At 66.8% G+C, this 17,731-nt stretch overlaps 5 protein-coding genes across 5 annotated transcripts in view; 2 read left to right on the plus strand and 3 right to left on the minus strand.

Moving 5' to 3' along the window:
* Positions 1-2,170, minus strand: part of EMIHUDRAFT_110727 (hypothetical protein) — a gene marked incomplete at both ends in the record, with an annotated part of 4,612 nt that extends 2,442 nt beyond the window's left edge. Inside the window, 4 exons of the mRNA XM_005788008.1 lie at positions 233-336; positions 644-933; positions 1,145-1,229; positions 1,597-2,170. Of these exons, the coding sequence (XP_005788065.1) occupies positions 233-336; positions 644-933; positions 1,145-1,229; positions 1,597-2,170 (1,053 nt within the window). The remainder of the gene's footprint in view (positions 1-232; positions 337-643; positions 934-1,144; positions 1,230-1,596) is intronic.
* Positions 2,171-5,780: 3,610 nt separating this feature from the next.
* Positions 5,781-6,011, plus strand: EMIHUDRAFT_48407 (hypothetical protein; the record flags this gene model as incomplete). The annotated part of the gene is made up of 1 exon (XM_005788009.1): positions 5,781-6,011. A coding segment is annotated over one exon (231 nt), but the record flags the coding sequence as incomplete, so codon positions are not given.
* A 1,490-nt stretch (positions 6,012-7,501) lies between these two features.
* EMIHUDRAFT_455305 (hypothetical protein) lies at positions 7,502-8,648 on the plus strand (the record flags this gene model as incomplete). The annotated part of the gene is made up of 4 exons (XM_005788010.1): positions 7,502-8,001; positions 8,122-8,171; positions 8,267-8,386; positions 8,568-8,648. Exons 1-4 carry the CDS (start codon positions 7,554-7,556, stop codon positions 8,646-8,648), a joined length of 699 nt encoding a protein of 232 aa, XP_005788067.1. The 5' UTR covers positions 7,502-7,553.
* Positions 8,649-8,785: 137 nt separating this feature from the next.
* On the minus strand, positions 8,786-11,310 carry EMIHUDRAFT_455306 (hypothetical protein). Its single transcript, XM_005788011.1, has 9 exons — positions 10,951-11,310; positions 10,716-10,877; positions 10,361-10,499; positions 10,190-10,233; positions 9,823-10,033; positions 9,685-9,752; positions 9,455-9,511; positions 9,324-9,388; positions 8,786-9,089 (listed from the first exon to the last, which is right to left on the minus strand). Exons 1-9 carry the CDS (start codon positions 11,296-11,298, stop codon positions 8,978-8,980), a joined length of 1,206 nt encoding a protein of 401 aa, XP_005788068.1. The 5' UTR covers positions 11,299-11,310; the 3' UTR covers positions 8,786-8,977.
* Positions 11,311-11,880: 570 nt separating this feature from the next.
* Positions 11,881-12,771, minus strand: EMIHUDRAFT_55475 (hypothetical protein; the record flags this gene model as incomplete). The annotated part of the gene is made up of 4 exons (XM_005788012.1): positions 11,881-12,029; positions 12,109-12,185; positions 12,254-12,390; positions 12,526-12,771. Coding segments are annotated over 4 exons (609 nt in total), but the record flags the coding sequence as incomplete, so codon positions are not given.
* Positions 12,772-17,731: the final 4,960 nt, after the last annotated feature.

Genomic DNA, 17,731 nt, shown 5'->3' on the forward strand with positions numbered 1-17,731 from the left:
TCCAAACTACATCACACTTTCTTCTATGAATAATAAATGGGAGAAGGAGGTGCTCCAGGGGGGGGTCAGGCGAGGGCAGAGGAGGTGTGTGTGTGTGTGGTCGGTGAGTGTGGCCGAGTCGCTCCTCCGAGGCGAGCCGGTCGAGGAGCGAGTGGAAGGCGGCGGCGAAGCGCGGCCGGTCGTCTGTCTCGATGAAGGAGTCGTGCGAGAGGAGGTTGAGACCGAGCAGCACGTGCATGCTGCCCGACGAGTGGCCGAGCAGCTGCAGCAGCCGGCGCGAGACGGACCAGATCGTGCCGTCGGGCGTGATCTCGAGGGAGAGGAGGTAGTTAGCGCCTACACTCGCGCCAAAGCTCGCGTCATCTCGGGCGGTGCCGGGCGGGCCCAAGCCGAGGCGGCGCTTGCGCCATCGCTCGGCGAGACGGGAGACAGGGCGAAGTTAGCGGGAGACCCCCCCCCCTCGGCCGGCGCCAGCCTCGCCGGCTCGCTCGGCGGCCTCCTCTCTCCGGGCGCACGCCACGGCGTGAAGACGTCGCGGAAGACGTCGTGCCTGACGAATCAAAGTTCAAGAACGAATCATGAGAAGAAGCAGAAGAAGAAGACACGCCCCTGCAGACGTCGCGCCTCCTCGCCGCCTCAGGACCGCCCGTCGGCGAGCCGTTGCTCGCTCCGTCCGGCGCGACCGGAGAGCCGTCGCGGTCCCGGGCGACGGAGAGCACGCACGGCGCGGGGATCTGCTTGGCGAGGAGGGCGTCCCAGCTGAGCCCGTCGAAGAACGGGTGCGCCTTGACCGCCGCGGGACCGCCGGTCGCACCGCCGCCTCCTCCTCCGCCGCCCGGGTCGGCCGCTCCGGCGGGCTGCGGCGCCGTCGAGCCGAGGCGGGAGGAGGGCTGCTTGGCGAGGAGTCGCGAGACAAGGCTGTCGGCCTCGGGGCTGCGGGCGGGAGGGAGGGAGGGGCAGGGAGGGAGGGAGGGAGGGAGGGGGTGAGGGAGGGAGGGAGGGAGAGGGGGGAGGGAGAGGGAGAGAGGAGAGAGGAGAGAGGAGAGAGGAGAGAGGAGAGGGGGAGGGGGAGAGGGGGAGGGGGAGAGGGAGAGGGAGAGGGAGAGGGAGAGGGAGGGGGAGAGGGAGGCGCAGCGGGCGGGACCTGCAGCTGGGCGGGAGCCGGACCTCCTCGCGGGTGATGCGACGCATCATCACGTGCAGACTCTCGTCGCGGAAGGCGGACTCGCCTGCCCGCAGAGAGGGAGGGCTTGAGGCGCCGCATGTGTGCCTCGCGGGCTGCTGGTGGGCGGGAGGCGGAGGGCGGGAGGCGGAGGGCGGAGGAGGGCGGAGGAGAGGTCGCCGGTGAGCATCTCAAAGACGAGGCAGCCGAGGGTCCACCAGTCGACAGAGGAGTCGTACTGGCTGCCCTGCAGCACCTGCTCGCACAGTCGAGCGCGGGGGGCTCCGGCGTCAACTCACGGGCGGGGCGGGGCGAGGCGGCGTGGGGCGGGGCGGCGGGGCGGCGGGGCGGCGGGGCGTGGCGGCGTGGCGGCGCCTCCGGCGCGATGTACTCTGGCGTGCCGCAGATGGTGCCGCAGAGGGCGGGGCGGCCACCCTCGCCGCCCGTCTCCTTGGACATGCCAAAGTCTGTCAGCTTGAGGTGCCCGTCGATGCCAACCATCACGTTCTCCGGCTTGAGGTCGCGGTACACCACGCCCGAGCCGTGGACGTGCTCGAGCGCGAGCACTATCTCTCCGGCGTACACGCGCGCCCACTCCTCGGGGAAGGAGCCCTGCTGCTCGAGCAGCGTGAACATGTCGCCACCGCCCACGTAGTCCATCACCAGGTAGAGGTGGTCCACGTCCTGGAACGCGAACTGCAGCGACACCACAAACGGGTGCGGCCGCGACGCCATGTGCTCGAGCACGCGCTTCTCGGAGAGCGCCTGAGCGACGGACTGCTGGCCCTGCCGCAGCAGCTTCTCTTTAAGCACGCACTTCATCGCGTAGAGCTGCCGGTTCGCTCGCCGCGTCACCATCATCACTCGGCCAAACTGGCCCTCACCGAGCATGCCGTGGACTTCAAAGCTGTCAAGCGAGATGTCGTCCAGCGCACGTGGAGAGGAGGCCGTTGGACCCGTCGACGAGCCAGCAGGCGAGGTCGTCCTCACCGGAGGGAGCTCCGACATGCGAGCCCGCCAGGATGCAATCGGAAAGTTTTTTTTTCAGAACATCGCTGACGATGCTTTTCGAATGAATGGGCGGGGTGTGCTTTTGTGTGAACGCAGACTAAGGAATCACTTTCAAGCGTGACGCCTAGCTAGAGCTCACACTCGATAGAGGCCGTCATCGCATTCCCAGATTCCCACAAGAATCTCAAACAACAAAAAACTCGACAACACATCCTACGCCTTCGGCAACACCGAAGAGAAGGCCCGCCGCCTAAACATGGGCTGCAAGGCGCGCGGGCAGCCCGGCCAACCCTTCTCCCACAAGACCGGCCACGGCTACGTCAAGGCGCATCGCGGTTTCTTTCTACCACGACGCGATCTTTGTCAAGCGCAACAACTTCAACCTGCTGCTCCACGAGACGTTCGGCGGCGGCTTCTCGCCCACCGCCGTTGCTCAAGCTGCGCCGCCTCGCGCGCAAAGTCGCGCGCGGCAGCGTTGACCGCACAGCCTACTCGCCCAAGTACTCTCGCTCTCTTTTATGTCCCACCATGCAGAGCGCATCTCTCCTCTCTGTTGTGCCCCCCCCAATGAACACACCAGTGAGGGAGGGCGAGACGATCGAGGGGTCCCGTACCATGCGGAATCGACCCTATCCAGTGCTCAAGTGCTCTGTTGTGCGAGGCGTGAACCGCGCCATTCGCTCTCACCTGGCAACCCTGTCGGAACGTCTCGCGCGCGCGTGAACAGGGCAACCACCATAAAGATCTATCTGCAGGGGCAGCTTTTCTCTTGCAGATTACTACATACCACACAATCCAAAAACAAAATGCGAGGCGTGAACCGCGCCATTCGCTCTCACCTGGCAACCCTGTCTGCACGTCTCGCGCGCGCGTGAACAGGGCCCGTTGAGGTGTCCATCTTATGTGCAGGGGGGCTACAACTGTAGCGCGTCGGCAGGATCCCCCAAAACCGTCGTAAACCCCCCCAAATTGAATTCGACCGCCCCGTCGCGAGCACGCCGCCCTCGCCCCCGCCACCTTCCCCCCCGCCGCCATCCCCACCGCCGCCGTCGCCGCCGCCCCCGTCACCGCCACCGCCCTCGCCGCCCCCTCCATCGCCCCCGCCGCCGTCGCCCCCTCCGCCTTCCCCGCCTCTCGACCCCGCCTCCTCCATCGTTAGTTAGGAAGGTGAAGAACAGCCAGGCTCGGACTGGACACCAACGCGGTATGGGTGGACGCTAGTGGCTAGACAGATGATGCCGGAGCCCAGAAAGAAAGAACACAGACAACCCAAGGGAGGGATGGGAGGACGGCACGCCGCCACCACACAGGACAAACAAACAAAACAAATCTCTCTCTCTCTCACAGGATGCCGGAGCCCATAAACAAATAGAGCAGTCAACCCCTTGGTGGGATTAGGGCAGCAACTCGACGGGCAGACCCCGCCCCGTTCGGAGGGCGTGCACCACACAGCACACAGACTTATCTAGGCACTGCACGGCTCCTCGGGATTTCTGGAGCGTCCTGAAATTTCTTTTGCGCCTTGCCGGGAAATGGCGTAGCTGTGAGCGCTGTCAGAGCGGTGTTTCGACACCGATATCGTTCGAGGTTTTGCGCGATCGGGCCCCACCACTGTCCACGGCCACTCATATCTCTGGGCAGAGCGCGATCGCGAACACCCACCTCCCATGCTGACGACGCTGCAGGCCCTCTCTTTGGCACCGGGCACTCCTCGCGAGAGGCATGCACAACCAGCGCGAGGCATGCTGCCACCGGTGGCATCGGTGCAGCAGGCTGCTGTCGCTGGTGCCAGCGCACGCGTGAGTCAGCCGGACCGCTATGCGAGACGCTGGGAGCTGCTGCTCCGGCTCGAGTACAGGGAAGCCGCAAACGAGCTGCGGCTGCGGCGTGCAAAGTGGCCTCGGTCCCGGCTCGAGGCGAGCGGATCGGCCGTCTTTGACGCGACGGCGAGCCCAGACACGGACCTGTTCGGCGAGAAGGTTGTTCGCGTGGGCAAGCCTGGCGAGACGAGGCTTTCGGACCTCTTCTCGCGCGGCGACATCCTCGTCCTGCGCCCGGCCGACCGCTCGGCACCGTGGGGCGGCGCCGGGGAGGGCTTCCCTCCCAGAGAGTGCTGCGTCGTCGACAGCGGCAAAGACTGGATCACGCTTGGCGTGGGCCAGAGCTGGCCCAACGGGCTCTGGGAGGCGCGCCGGCGGCCGGACTCGTTTCGCGTTGCGCTTGAGCGAGCAGCACCGCAGGCGCCGCTCAAGGCGCAGCAGGCGGCGCTGCACCGGGCTGCCAAGGGAGAGGCGGGGCTCGCCGCAGCGCTGCTCGCGGCGGAGGAGGCGGCGGTGCCGGAGGCGGCGGCGGAGCCTCCGCCGCGCCTGTGCGACTCCTCTGCAGCGGGCTCCTCCGTGACTCCGCCGCGCCCCGTGGACTCATCTGCTGCGGACCCATCGAGGGTCGACGCCGCCGTCCGCGCCGCCCTGCAGCAGGCGGTCGACGTCGCCGGCGCTGCTTTCGCGCCAAACGAGTCGCAGCAGGAGGCGGTCGCTTGGGCGCTCGGCCGCCGGCTCTCGCTCATCCGCGGACCGCCCGGCACCGGCAAGACGAGGACCGCGGCGCTCCTCGTCCTGGCCGCGCTCAGGATCCCCTCGCCGCATGCCGCTGCCGGAGGCGGGGAGGCTGGCGGGGAGGCCTCGTCGCCGTCCCCGCCGCCCCGCGCGAGAGTGCTCGCCGTCACGCACAGCAACTCGGCCGCAGACGTGCTCCTCGCGGCTCTGCTCAGGCTGGGCGTGCCCGCCGTGCGCGCGGGTCGCCCGGCCGCGGTCAGCCCGGCTGTGCGGCGACGGACGGCGGTCGCGCTGGCGCAGCAGCACCCGGAGGTGGTGGCACTGAGGGCGCGCGCACGCAACGCGTCGCTTCCCGCGCACGAGCGGTCTGCCGCCGCCTCCGAGCTGCGTGGCGTCGGCGAAGCGGTGAGCCAGCTGATCCTCCGCACCGCCCCGGTCGTCGTCTCGAGTTGCATCAGCGCGCACCAGCTGGCCGAGGAGGGGGCGCCTTTCCCCCTCGTCGTCCTCGACGAGGGGTCGCAGGCCCGTCGGGAGGGACGGTCGCCGCTCGACTGCCCGAGGCCACCCGAGGTCACACCGAGACCACACACTAGGCGACGGAGCCGGCCCTCGTGTGCGCTCTTGCGGCGGCGGCGGCGGAGCAGCTCGTCATCGTCGGCGACACGCGCCAGCTCCCACCGACCGTCGCTTCGGGCTCGCGGCGGCTGCGCCAGGCGCTCGGCGAGTCGCCGATGGCGCGGCTGGAGGCGCTCGGGGTGGCGCAGAGGACGCTCACGGTTCAGTACCGCATGCCGCCCGTCCTGCTCGAGCACCCGTCGAAGTATTTTTACGACTCGCTCGTGTCCTGCGCCGAGAGCCGTCGGCGGGGAGGGCGGCCGCCGAGGGGCTTCGCGTGGCCGGATGGCCAGCCTCTCTGCTTCGTCCACTGCGGCGGCGACCTCGAGGAGAGTCACGCTGGCGGCGGCAAGAGCAACCCGGTCGAGGCGGCGCTGGCCGCCCGGCTGGTCGCGTCCGTCCTCGAGGCCGGCGACGTGTCGCCCTCGAACGTTGCCGTCCTCACTCCCTACTCGAGCCAGGTGGACCTCGTCCGGAGGGAGGGGACCGCCTGCCGCGTCAGCACAGTGGACTCGTTCCAGGGCCAGGAGACGGACCTCGTCGTGTTCTCCGCCACCCGCTCCAACGGCGTCGGTGATCTGGGCTTCTGTCGCGACCCGCGGCGGCTGTGCGTCGCCATCACGCGGGCGAGGCGTGGGCTGGTACTGATTGGCGATGCCCGGACGCTCCGCAGCTCACACCATTGGGCGGCCCTGATCGAGTCGTGCAGAGCGAGAGGGCTCTTTGTTGACAGCCTCTCACTCGCTTGAGAGGGGTTCTGAGCGCACTTGAGACTTGTAGAGGAGGGTGCACTTGGAGCACTTGCGACTTTGAGTGGTCACGTGAGTGAGGATTCTTGGTACAAAACCACGACGCACACCAGAAAGAAAGAAAACGGGCAACCCAAGGGAGGGATGGGAGGACGGCACGCCGCCACCACACAGGGATCTAACGGAACTCGATTTCTTTTTGCTCGCACTCGTTGTTGCCCCTCGTTGCTCCGGGTGCTCCACATACATGAGCGCGAGCTGCTTCTTCGACGGCAACCGCGTGGAGTACACACGGCTGGAAAAGCCCAACGTCAAGCGTAAGGCAACGATCACTTGCGTTCCCGCCGGCGCTGCGCCGCCGTCGCACGTGCGGCGGCGGCGAAAGCAGGACCGAAACGTACTCCACCTCTCGATTGAGCGCGATGGCGGCAAGAAGCGGGAGCGGTGGACGCGCGTGTCTCAGCTGCTGAAGCGCAAGGTCAAGGTGCTCGAGGGGTCGGGCCTCAAGCCCGGCGTGGGCAACTACAGCGAGGACGAGGAGGCGGCGATCAAGCGGCGGAGGACGGGAGGCGAGGCGTGGGGCAGCATCGCACGCTCGCTGGGGCGCAGCGTGAACGCGGTCACAAACCGAGGCCGGCAGCTGATGAATCCAAAGCTCGCGCCGAGAGGCCAAGGGCATGCTGGCGTGCCGGAGCATCAACTGGGTAGACGAAGTCGCCAGCGCGATGCAGCGGCTGCCCAACCAGCAGGGCACCGCTTACGATGTGATTGCCGTGCTGAAGGAGATGGGCCACGTGTTGGACGAGAGCCCTGTTCCGGGCACATGGAAAACCAGGGGCTTCTCGCTTGTCAGCAACACCCTGTCCAATGCAAGGAACCCGCAGTTTGCAGCACTCCAGCGCCCCGCTCGCTTGGGCCAGTCCGGCACGGTGGTCCAGGTCACGCATGGCGGACAAGGTCACAAGGCGTCGGTGCGGTTCCAGAACGGTGCCGTCGAGTTGTTCAGAGTCAGCAGCCTCGCACTGGCCGCCTCGCCTTCGGCGCGCCAGATCGCAGCCGGCGCCTCCGTCACGGTCACGAAGGAGGAAGGAGGAGTTGTGAAGGTGGAGGCGGGCCCGCGTAACAAGCCCTGCACCGTCTACAAGTACAGGCCGGAGCTGACCCCGGTCAAGGCCGTCAAGTCGCCGGGGACGCGCAAGTGGCTCAACGCCAAGGAGAGGAAGAAGGGCTTAGACGGCGTAGCGCAGAAAAACGGATAGGCCGCTCAGAGTGGTGAGACAGTACGAGACAGATCTGTCGTGCATGCAAAATAAATAAATAAATAAGCAGGGAGCCGACTGTGAGATGGGTAAAAAGGAACATTCGTTACGTGTTCTCGCGACACGAAAGGTGCAATTTCTTTTTTGCGCTCGCGCGCCGGGTACCGCCTCCGCCCTCTTGCCGCTTCGCCTCTAAACCCACATGCGACCGCGGCGGACGTCGACCCGCCTCGTCCTCACCGCCGCTGCGCTCGGCGTCCGCGCTGCAAGCACCGCTCTTCCTGCGGACGCGCTCCGCCTGGCGTCGTCGCTCTACATGCTCAGCTCGCCGCCGCAGCTTGTGGCGCTCGTGACTGGCGGCGGCGCGCAGCTCGCACCGTGGCTCCTCGCGACGCCCGGCGCGTCCAACTCCATCCTCGAGTTCTCCGTGCCGTACGCAAAGGCGTCGCTCGCCGCCGTCCTGGGCCACGACCCGCCGCAGTCGGTCAACGCCGCAGTGGCCGAGAGCATGGCCGAGCGGGCGTATGAGCGGTCGGTGGCGCTCGGCGGCGGCGAGCGCTCGGTCGGGCTTGGTTGCACCGCCGCGCTCCGCTCCGAGCCGATGCGGCGTGGGGAGCACCGCTGCTACATCGCCGTGCGCTCGGCTGCAGGTGTGTCATGCTGGCCCGGCGCACACACCACCTTCTCCGGGAGCGCGCGCCTGCCCTCTCGCCCGCCATTGGCTGTCCGGCAGCCGCCGCCGCCTCACGCCTTCCCGCGAGCCGCCGCAGGCGTGCACTGCCTCGCTCTTACCCTTGCTAAGGGCGCGCGGAGTCGCGAGGCGCGCGCCCGGGAGAGCCGCACGGAGAGCGGCGGGAGAGCCGCACAGAGAGCGGCGCGGGACACTCGACGACAGCGCCCACCTCCGCGCGCCAGGCGGAAGACGCGGTGGTCGCGCGGGCGGCCCTCGCCACCCTCGCGCGCGCGTGCGGCGTCGACCCTCCGCCGCTTCCGGGCGGCGGTCCGTTTTGGAAGCTGGCAGCGGCCGTCCTAGAAGTGACACCAGCGACACCGCCATGGCAAGACCACGCCCGGGTTAGCACAGCCCGCGAGGCGCCGCCCCTCCCCGCCGCCTTGCCCTCTGCCGGTGCCGTCAGAGGCGCGGGGAGGGCGGGGTGCCACAGCGTGGCTCACTCGTTACTGCGCCCCGACCGCCCTGGCCCCTGCGCGGCATCAGGCGAGCGACGATCCTCTGGCGCCGGAGGTGGCGGCGCGCCTCGACGCGGAGCACGCGGACGAGACGTTTGTGGCCACTTAACGATAAGTGCGAACCTTTGTTTACGACCAAAACGAGCAGCTTCCAGCTAGATTTACATTTTCGTGCGTACTGCGCGTTGGCGCATGACCATGAGGGGCTCGCAAAAAATAGGAGACCCCCGCTCCTGCCGGACGACTGCGCCGGTGTCGTACCATGTCATAACATTGATGGTGAGTGAGCAGAGAGTGAGCTCCTAGCAATGAGCGACGCCCATGCGGGTTGGTCATGCTGCGCGGCAGCGGGGGGACAACTTAAACCCCCAGGGCGCGAGGAGTGCCGAGACTATTGCTGCCGGGGTGTGGCGCCGGTCCCCACGCGCTCCTGCCGCTTCAGCTGACGCGGTGGCGCTCGCCCGCGGTGCCGTCACGGTGCGCGAGGTCGACGAGCCGCTGGTGCAGCTTGGCGGACGCCTCCTTGCGCAACGGCGGCTGGCCGGCGCACCTGAAACAGAAAGCGCGACGCGTTCCAACGGGCGGGTGTGAGCAAGACGTGGCGCCGGCTGAGAAGGCAAAGTGAGGCACGCGGGAGCTGCGGCGGTGGCGGTGGGGGAGCCGGAGCGCGGCAGGCGAGGTAGCCGCGTCTCGGACGTGTCTCGGAGGCGTCTCGGACGTGTCTCGGACGTGTCTCGGAGGCGTGTCGGAGGTGTCTCGGAGGCGTGTCGGAGGCGTGTCGCACCGGACGAGCTTGAACTTGAAGACGCCGTGCTGGCGCGCGCCGACCTCGTACTTGTAGTCGGTCACCTGCTCACAGCTTCAGGTGTGAAGAGACGCCGTCCACAGCGCCGGCCTGTGCGTGCACTCCGTCACCGCGTAGAGGCCGTCGTAGATGAAGAGGCGCTGGGAGTACGACCGCTCGGGCGGCACCTGGTGGGTGGGGGTCAGGGGAACTTCTCCACGCACACAAGGCTGGGGCGAGGGCCAAGCAACCCTCCCGACTCCACGTCCGAAGGCAAGACCGGAGCTGGCACGGCGTTGAAAGTGCAAGGCCCGGTGCGCGTGGGCGAGCGGTGTGTGTGGGTGGGTTGGTGGCAGCGAACCTCTCCCACGTACCGCAGCAGCCGGACCGGCGTGCCCCTCTCGAGGTTGTTCTTGAGCGCGAGGTTGCCTATGGGCACACTCGCTCCGTGGGTCAAGGAGGAGGAGCTGGCTGATGGCCCCCTTCGCTCGAGCGCGACGTCTGCCCTTCTCGAGCTTCTGCGCGCCCGTCTGCCGCCGGCTGCTCAGCAGGTCGTTCCCGCCCGAGCCGGTATACCACAGCTCGTCGCCGTCGTCCTCGTCGTCCTCGTACCCGCCCGACGAGACGACCGCCGTCGCGACCGCCTCCTCGCCGTCCTTGGCCGGCCGGTAGTCGATGCCCGACAGCCACTTGCGGTGCATCCCGCACACCTGAGGGGTGTGTCAGGCGGGGCGTGTCAGCGGGAGGTGTCAGCGGGGTGTGTCAGTGTCAGTAGACGTGTAGCGACGGCGGCGCGAGCAGAGTGGAGGCGGATCGAAGGGGAGGTGGTGGGATATCTCGGAAGCGTCTCGGAAGTGTCTCGGCACCTGCATCTCGGCGCGGTTGTGGAACTCGGTCCCGGGAGGCATGCCTGCGTTGCGAAGCAACAGAAGTCGTCAAACGGCGTTGAATGCGGCTGCAATACAGTCGAATGCAGCCGGCGTGTCATTTGGAGTGCTCGCTGGGACCGCCGGCAGGTGTGCTCTAGGCTGGCATGCCGGGCAGGCTGCCGACGTGCCGCCCCTCGCAGCACTTGAGCCCCAAGGCGCCGACTTCGCTCATCGCCTTGAGGTCGGCGCGGCCTCCGCCCGTCGCCTGCTTGATGCGCACAAAGCACTCCTTGTAGAGGGCCCTCGCCTAATTAAAGTGAGGTGCGGCTGAAGACATCTCCGCACGAAGGGGTGGCAAGGGCAAGACGGCGACCTCGCGACTCCACGTCCAAAAAGACACGAGCTGGCGCCGGCAGTGCAAGGCCCAGTCCAAGTGGGTCCATTTTGTGTGTGTGTGTGTGGGGGGGGGGGGGGGGGCGTGCGTGCGTGCGTGCGTGCGTGTGAGCGCGCGCGCGCGGCGCGCCTCTTGCAGCCGGGCCACCTCCTCCTCCTCCGAGGGGGGCGGCGGCGGGAGCACGGCCGGCGCGCCCGGGTCCACCAGCCGCCTGGCGCGAGGAGCGCGCCGCGCCGCCGGCACGTCGAGCGCCGTGCCGGGCGGCAGCAGACTGGCCGCGCCGAGGCTCTCCTACACAGGAAGGTTCCGGGAAGGCTCAGAGAGCGTTTCCGAAGTAGAGGAGCAGGCTGCGCCCGAGGCTCTCCTCGGCATAGCTCTTGCGCGGCCCGCCCTCGAGCCGCGAAGAGCGGCGGCTCGCCTCGGGCAGCGGCTCGCGCGGCTTGCGCGGCTTTGGGGGCGCCCGTGCCGGCTTGAGGCGCGTCGAGGCCAGGTCGAGACCGAGCGCCGCGAGCTGCTCGTGGTTCTTGGCGATGTTGGCGAGGCGCTCTTTCTCGTACTCGGACAGCGCTGGCGCGCCGGCCGGGGCGGGCGGCGCGGGAGCGGTGGGCGCGCCCTGCGCAGGGGCTGCCGGCTCGGCTTGGCGCGCCCGCTTTTGCCCGGTCGTGGGTGATGCAGCGCGCTTCGAGCGTGTTGAGCGAGGGGAGAGCTGCATGTCGATGATCTCGATGTAAAGCCACAGACCACAGCACTCCCGCCCGTTTCTTTCCCGCTTGCGGAAATAAATAAATAAAATGGGTCGATTCCGCATCCTCCCTCTCTTGCGTTCTTCCACGTAATTAATTGAATTCCTAATTAATCGCTCAGAGTCACTTTTGGACTTTGGCTGTTAGGGTTAGTGCTGTTGGCACTTGCAACTTGGCTCTTGGGGCGGCGGGACAAAGAACCCTGCACAAAGATCGCACGGGCGGGGGCCTGTTCCTTTTTACCCTATACCCATCTCACAGTAGAGGTGTCCGTTTTTATTTGTTTACCCGGGGCGGGACGTATCTCGTATGATCTCCCCGTCCCCCCTGGCCGGCTGGTGCGCACAGAGAGTCTCTCGCGCCTCCTCGAGGGAGGGAGGCTCGGCGCCAGAGCCGGCCTCGAGTTCCGTCTCGGACGCGGTGCGCGCCGAGTCGTCCTCCTCCTCATCGTCCGCCTCAAAGTACGCCGCGTCGAGGGCGGAGCGGAGGCGAGGCACGAGGGGCGGCGGCAGCCTGCCGGCCGCGAGGCTCGCGGCATCCATGGCGTCGGCCTTTGGGAAGGCGCCCGCGCCGAAAAAGGGGTGCTGGAGCAGCGCGGACGGCGAGGGGCGCGCCGTTGGGTCGCGGCTCAGCAGCGCCATCACGAGGTCCTTTGCAGCCGCGCAAAAGAGGAAGGGCGAGGCCGGGAAGTGAGGCGCACCTGCAAGCCGCGCGAGGGCGGCGTCTCGGGCGCGCGGGAGCGGCGGCGGAGTCTGCGGCGACGGGGGAGGGAGGCGGACCGCGCAGCGCTGCGGCGTAGGTGGCCGTGGGGTCGCCGCCGCTGCCGAAAGGGAGAGCGTCGAGGAGGAGCTCGTAGCTGCGCGTGACCGGGGGTTGGGGGTCGGCAGACAGAGCGGGGCAGGGTGGTCCTGCTCGAGCACTCACAGGGTTGCGCCGAGTGCCCACAAGTCGACGCGCGGCCCGTGGCCCTCCCGCAGGAACATTTCGGGCGCCAGGTAGTCGGGCGTGCCGAGCAGAGAGAAGGACCGCCCCTCGCCCTCGCCCTCGCCCTGGCCCTGGCCCTGGCCCTGGCCCTGGCCCTCGCCCTCGCCCTGGCCCTGGCCCTGGCCCTGGCCCTCGCCCTCGCCCTCGCCCTCGCCCTCGCCCTCGCCCTCGCCCGCTCCGCGGCCAAAGGAGCGCGCGAAGCCGAAGTCGACCAGCGTGCAGTGGCCGGCGGAGGAGAGGCAGAGGTTGTCCGGCTTGAGGTCGCGGTGGCCGACGCGGCGCTCGTGCAAGTGCGCGAGGCCGAGGGCGGCCTGGCCGACGTAGAAGCGAGCCGCGCGCTGGCCGAGCGGGCCGGTGCGCCGGAGGAGGGCCCCGAGCGAGCCGCCGGGCAAGTAGTCGAGCAGCAGGGCGCAGAGCCGCTCGCCGCAGAGCCAGCCGCGCGACCGAACGACGAAGGGCGCGCCGCGCAGGGCGGAGGAGGCGAGGAGCTTCGCTTCGCGCGCCGCCCGCTCCGCAGAGCTCGCGCACCGGCGGCCGCCGAAGCGCGTCCCGTCGGCGGCGCGCCGCGTCAGCTTGAGGACCACAGCCTCGCCGGCGCGCGAGCAGAGCAGCACGCTCGAGCGACTGTCCGCCAGCAGCGGCCGCTCGAGCCGAAGCTCCGACAGGACCAGCGACGGAGGCTCGTCGGCGATGCCTCCGCCGCCTTCAGGTTTGGCCTCGCCTCCTCCCGTGCCGCCTCCGTTGCCCTCACCGCCGCCCTCCTCGCCGCCCTCCCCACCGGCCGCGGCGCGCCTCCCCTCCCAGCCGGGGACGATGGAGCGGAAGGTGAGGGAGATACGGTGTCCGTCCGACGGCCGGAGCGGCAGCTGGTGCTCGAGCAGCTCCTGCACGGAGGGCCCGAGTAGGCTCACGGAAGGGTCTGGCGGGAGCGGACGAGGGCTCGGGCCGCGCCTGCGTGCCGCCGCTCATCAGCACCACGTCGCCCGGCCGCACCTCCACCTCGCACAGCACCTCGCGCTCGCCCTCCGCCGCCGCCAAGGCAGCGCCGGGCCGGCGGCGGATGCGGAAGAGGCGAGGCGCGCCGAGCGAGAGCGAGGCAACGGCACGAAGCTGGCCGTGCGCACGCACCTCGTCGTGGTGCCACGGGATATGGCCCTCGCCGTCCGGGTAATTGTTGGCGAGGCAGGCGGTGAGTGCTCCTGGCGCCAGACCGCACGCCTCCTCGACCAAGGCTCTCAGCCGCAGCAGCGCTGGAGTCCACGGACGCGGACTCAGAGCGAGGCCGCAAAACGCGAAGACGCAGTCGGCATCGCCAAAGTAGGCCGTCTTCCGATCGTGCAGCCCAAACTCGTCCGTCTCCGTCGTCCACGGCAGCTCAGACGCCAGCGTGGAGAAGGCGGCCGCTGCGGCATCGCCGCGCACCGCACCGCGCAGGAGCGTGCAGCGCGATCCTAACGGTAGAGTCGCAAGGTCTTCCGTCGCGAGGCCCTCCATCGAAGGCGAACCGACGCCAGAGACTCTCCAGTCTCAGCCCGTCCTGTGAAAAGGTGAGGCGTGGTCTGTCTCGCCAGCCAGCCCGCGCCCCGCCGAGGAAAAAAAGAATTTTCCACCCGGCGGTCGCACGACACGATTCACGCGACAGGCGAGGCGCTGGCGACAGCTTCCTCAGAAGCCGTCGCCCGCACGCAAAAAAGAATTAAAACTGCCAAGTGCGCCGAAAAAAGGATTAAACGCCCCGACACTAGGCTCCCTCCCTAAATAAATAAATAAATAAAACGGGCACGCCAAACGAGGGGTGGGAGAAGGACAGTCTTTTCCTTTGTGTTGTGTGTTTTATTTCTTTCTTTACTAGGCACGGGACTGGCGCGCACTGGACAACTCGCAAGAAAGCAAGAACCTCAGTTGTGAATGGTTCGCGGAGTGAATTCTTCTTCAAACCATATCACAACTACGTACGTTCACCAACCAAGAGCAATCGGCATCAAAGCAGCTAAACATACCGCGCGCAGTGTCCACGTCCGCCGTGCAGGCTGACGACTGGCTGGCTGGTGGACCAGCGGGCAACGGCACCTCCTCCGCCGTCCTCCGAGTGCTCTGCTTTGGCCGAACCAGGAGACAGCCATTGCACTTTGGCCGGGTCAAGGGCGGGTTCTTTGCCCAGCTCAACTCCATTGCTGACGCCGTCCTTGGGGAGGTGCTCCTTGGCTACAGCCCGGGCGCAACCTTCCATGAATCGACACTCCTTGTCGGTTACGGTAACAGGAGCCTTGCTGATATCTTCGTACCGCTCTCGAAACGGTGCGGGCGGCTCGCCCACGCTGGAAATCAGCGCCTCCGTGAGCTGCGGCATTCGCCTCTCTTTTCCGTCGCCACCGCGCTGCTGCGCTGGCTATACCAGTGGAGCGGCGTCTCTTTGGCACCCCACCTGAGCTATGCGGCGGCAGTGCACGTGCGCCGCGGCGACAAGATTGCCGAGCGTTCACCAGCAGACAAGATTCGGCGCTGGAGCGAGACGGATCTGACAGACAAGATTGTGTCGCTCGTTTTGCCGGGCGTCGGGACGTCGGTAGTACCGTCGCCGCCCCGAGTGGTGCTCGCGAGCGACGACAACGCCTTTGCGCGCGCGGTCAGCCGTCGTCTCGAGAGAAGGGGGGTGCGGGTGCGGCTACTGATCAACGGGGCAGACGGCGGCTCGCGCTCGGGACTCGAAATGTGTCAGCATCGACCTGAGTGCGTTCAGGAGCTGCTAGAGCTTGTAGAGCAGTTCAGCAGGGCGCGCCTGCTCCTGCTCTCCTCGCGCAGCAACGTCGGTACCTTCCTCGCTGGGTGGTGGGGCGCCATGCACTGCGTGCCGCCATCCTTCGCCGACCTTGACGGCGCGATCGCACCAGGTGCGTTTGTCAGCGGACACTTCTTCTGCGAGATGGCGTGGGGCAGCCGAAAGGGCCTCTGCAGCATCGAGCAGGCTCTCTTGCGGCGGTTCGGCCCTCTGGCGCGGATGCTGCTGCGGCGGGGCGCAGGGCTAGGGGCCAGGGGCAGGGCGCCTCCGTCGCTCTGGTGACTGGTGCGGGTCGTAGAAGAATGAATAAAAAAGGTGTCTGTCACGCGAGATGGGTAGGGCTACAGCTTCGTCCTCTAAAGCCCGTTCTTGCAGTGAAGGATCTCTTCACAGTACTCTCATCGAAACGTTAAAGCGTGTGTAAGAATTGAAATAAAAAGTCAAATGCAGCAGGAGATCCTCGCAGACATGGGTGCGAAACAACGACAAGACCAAGGCACGGGCAGAGGAGCGAGAGAAGAATTATCCCGTGCCCAGTGTTGTGCGAGAGAAGAATATAGGATGGATAAAGCGCCTGTTCACGGCATGGAGGGTGAGCCACGCTGAACGTGCCGAACGTAGAGCCGAACGGGAGGAAGCCGGGGAAGACGACTCCGAGGAGGACGAACCAGTGGAAATCCCGTTGTCAGCTGTCATGATGCACCCGAAGGGGACCCCAGCGCCAGCATCATCCGTGAAGGCACAAGTGTTCGAAGAGAGAGTGGACCTGAGCAATGATATGACTTGGCGGCAAATGATCGCAGTGGGCGTCAGAAGAGTCGTCCTCGCGCGAGGAGAGCTCGATAAACTCGATCGAGGGGCCAAGATATGCTGCGAGGAGGGCGGAGTTTGCCGAAAGGCGAAAGAAGCCGCGAGAACAAGGGAACGGCACAGGCGGCGGCGGCGTCGCAGAACGAGGCAGAGGAGAGCGACGCGACAGAGGAAGAAGCGAGAAGAGAGAGAACGACGAGAGTGGGACGGCCGCGAGGTGGCATGAAGGCTGCAGCGAGAATCGGCGAGAGACTGCGAAGAGAGATAGGAAGAGGCGGACATGGCCAAGGGTGGGCGACGGCAGCGCACCACACCCCTAAACGGCGTTCCTGTCAGTACTGACAGGACGGCCATCGTATTTTATTCCTTTGCAGGACGGCGTATGGTTCTTGCACTTGTGCAAGATTGGGCGTCTTCTGCCGCAGTCCCTTTGATGGGAGGCCCCAGGGTGGGGGCCACCTCGAACCCCCGGCCAGGGATTCGAGCGGAGGGTGCCCCGGATTCACCTATCCGTTGGGCCCCGGTACATTCATTAGAACTGATCACTTTGCCAGCAGCCGTCCCTTCGCCGACTGGACGGCAGTGCGCTGCGTTGTCGCTCTGTCGTGCACGCTCTCGTGCCTCGTTGTTGTGAAGTGTCTTCGGCTCACGCCAGGGCGCTCGTTGCTCCTCCGTCTCTTTGTATCTTCCATACTGCATTTATCAGAAGACTGGTCGGAGCGACGGCCGATCCAGCAGTCGTCTGCGACATGGCAGTGGCCCCGGGTCATGTGCAGCTGGTCCCGAGCGGCTCAGGTCCCAGATCGAATCTCGGACCCACAGATTCTAGATTCCTTTAGATTCCCTGGATTCCCGCAACAACGATCTCTTAGCGGCGGCAAACAGAGGCGCAACTCTGCCAGCAGCGAGGAGGCTCCTGCTGCTCAGCTACCGAGGCCTGGTGGCGTCGGCTGCTGCGTGGAGAAGACAGCAGCACTGTCCGACCTCAAAACATGCACAACAAGCGGGATTTGTGACTCTGTCCTCGATTCTTCAGTCGCTCTGCCGGACGCGCTCGCTTTGTCGCGAGGGTCACCGGTGCAAGCCGTGTGGACGCCCAGAATAGCCTCCCCTGGCTTAGCTAGAGTGAGAGATATTGTGCACGTGGTCAGCCTCTACAATATATACACTGCACTTTACCTCCCAGAGCTCGTCTAGGTCCGCCACGGCCATCCTCAGCCTCCAGAGGGCCCCCGGCCGCGGCGCGGTGCGGCGGCGTCACAAATCCGACGTCAGTTCACCGGGACGCGATCGGGCGATCTGAAGCCCAACTAGGCGTATGGATTGCCCGCCCAGGGCTATCACCTGGACCCCTCAATGGACGCCTGCGGTGCCGCCCCCACGAGGTGTTGTTCACACCTGTCCAACCATTCGTGCAGCAGGAACGCGCTGTGTGTGGCTGGCAGCAAACTCAAATGACGACGGGTTGCAGCCTCGTAGCTCAACGGCAACATTGTGCATGAGGAAGGCTGATGGAAGTAGCACCAGCCACACAACCAACAGCTTCTGGAGAGTATGCGGAGCGCAAGCAGCCGGTGATCAAAGGCGTGTTGCTGTCGGTGGCAGATTGCCAGAGGGACGCCGGCGCTTCGGTGCGTGGCTTCGTCACAATTTTCCACCGCTCAACTTGGAGGCAGTGTGTCTAGTAGCGTGCTACACCTATGACAGCGGACCTCAGGGGCGCCGACGTGCGACGACCGTCTGGGATCGAAAGACGAAACCGCGTCCCAGGAGCTCGTGCAGACGCGCTCCGGAGCTCTGTGGCGGAAAATTTGAAGGGAACGTGGTGG

The sequence above is a fragment of the Emiliania huxleyi genome (genome assembly GCF_000372725.1).
Source record: "Emiliania huxleyi CCMP1516 chromosome Unknown EMIHUscaffold_139, whole genome shotgun sequence".
In the NCBI taxonomy this organism is placed as follows: domain Eukaryota; phylum Haptophyta; order Isochrysidales; family Noelaerhabdaceae; genus Emiliania; species Emiliania huxleyi.

Excerpts from the sequence above, each read along its gene's own strand:
- EMIHUDRAFT_455306 (XM_005788011.1), bottom strand. The coding sequence starts at position 11,298 with ATGCAGCTCTCCCCTCGCTCAACACGCTCGAAGCGCGCTGCATCACCC. Across the intron at positions 9,753-9,822 it reads GAAGCTCGAGAAGGGCAGAC|GCAACCTCGCGCTCAAGAAC; the intron begins GTCGCGCTCGAG and ends GTGTGCCCATAG. Across the intron at positions 9,389-9,454 it reads TCTACGACGGCCTCTACGCG|GTGACCGACTACAAGTACGA; the intron begins GTGACGGAGTGC and ends AGCTGTGAGCAG.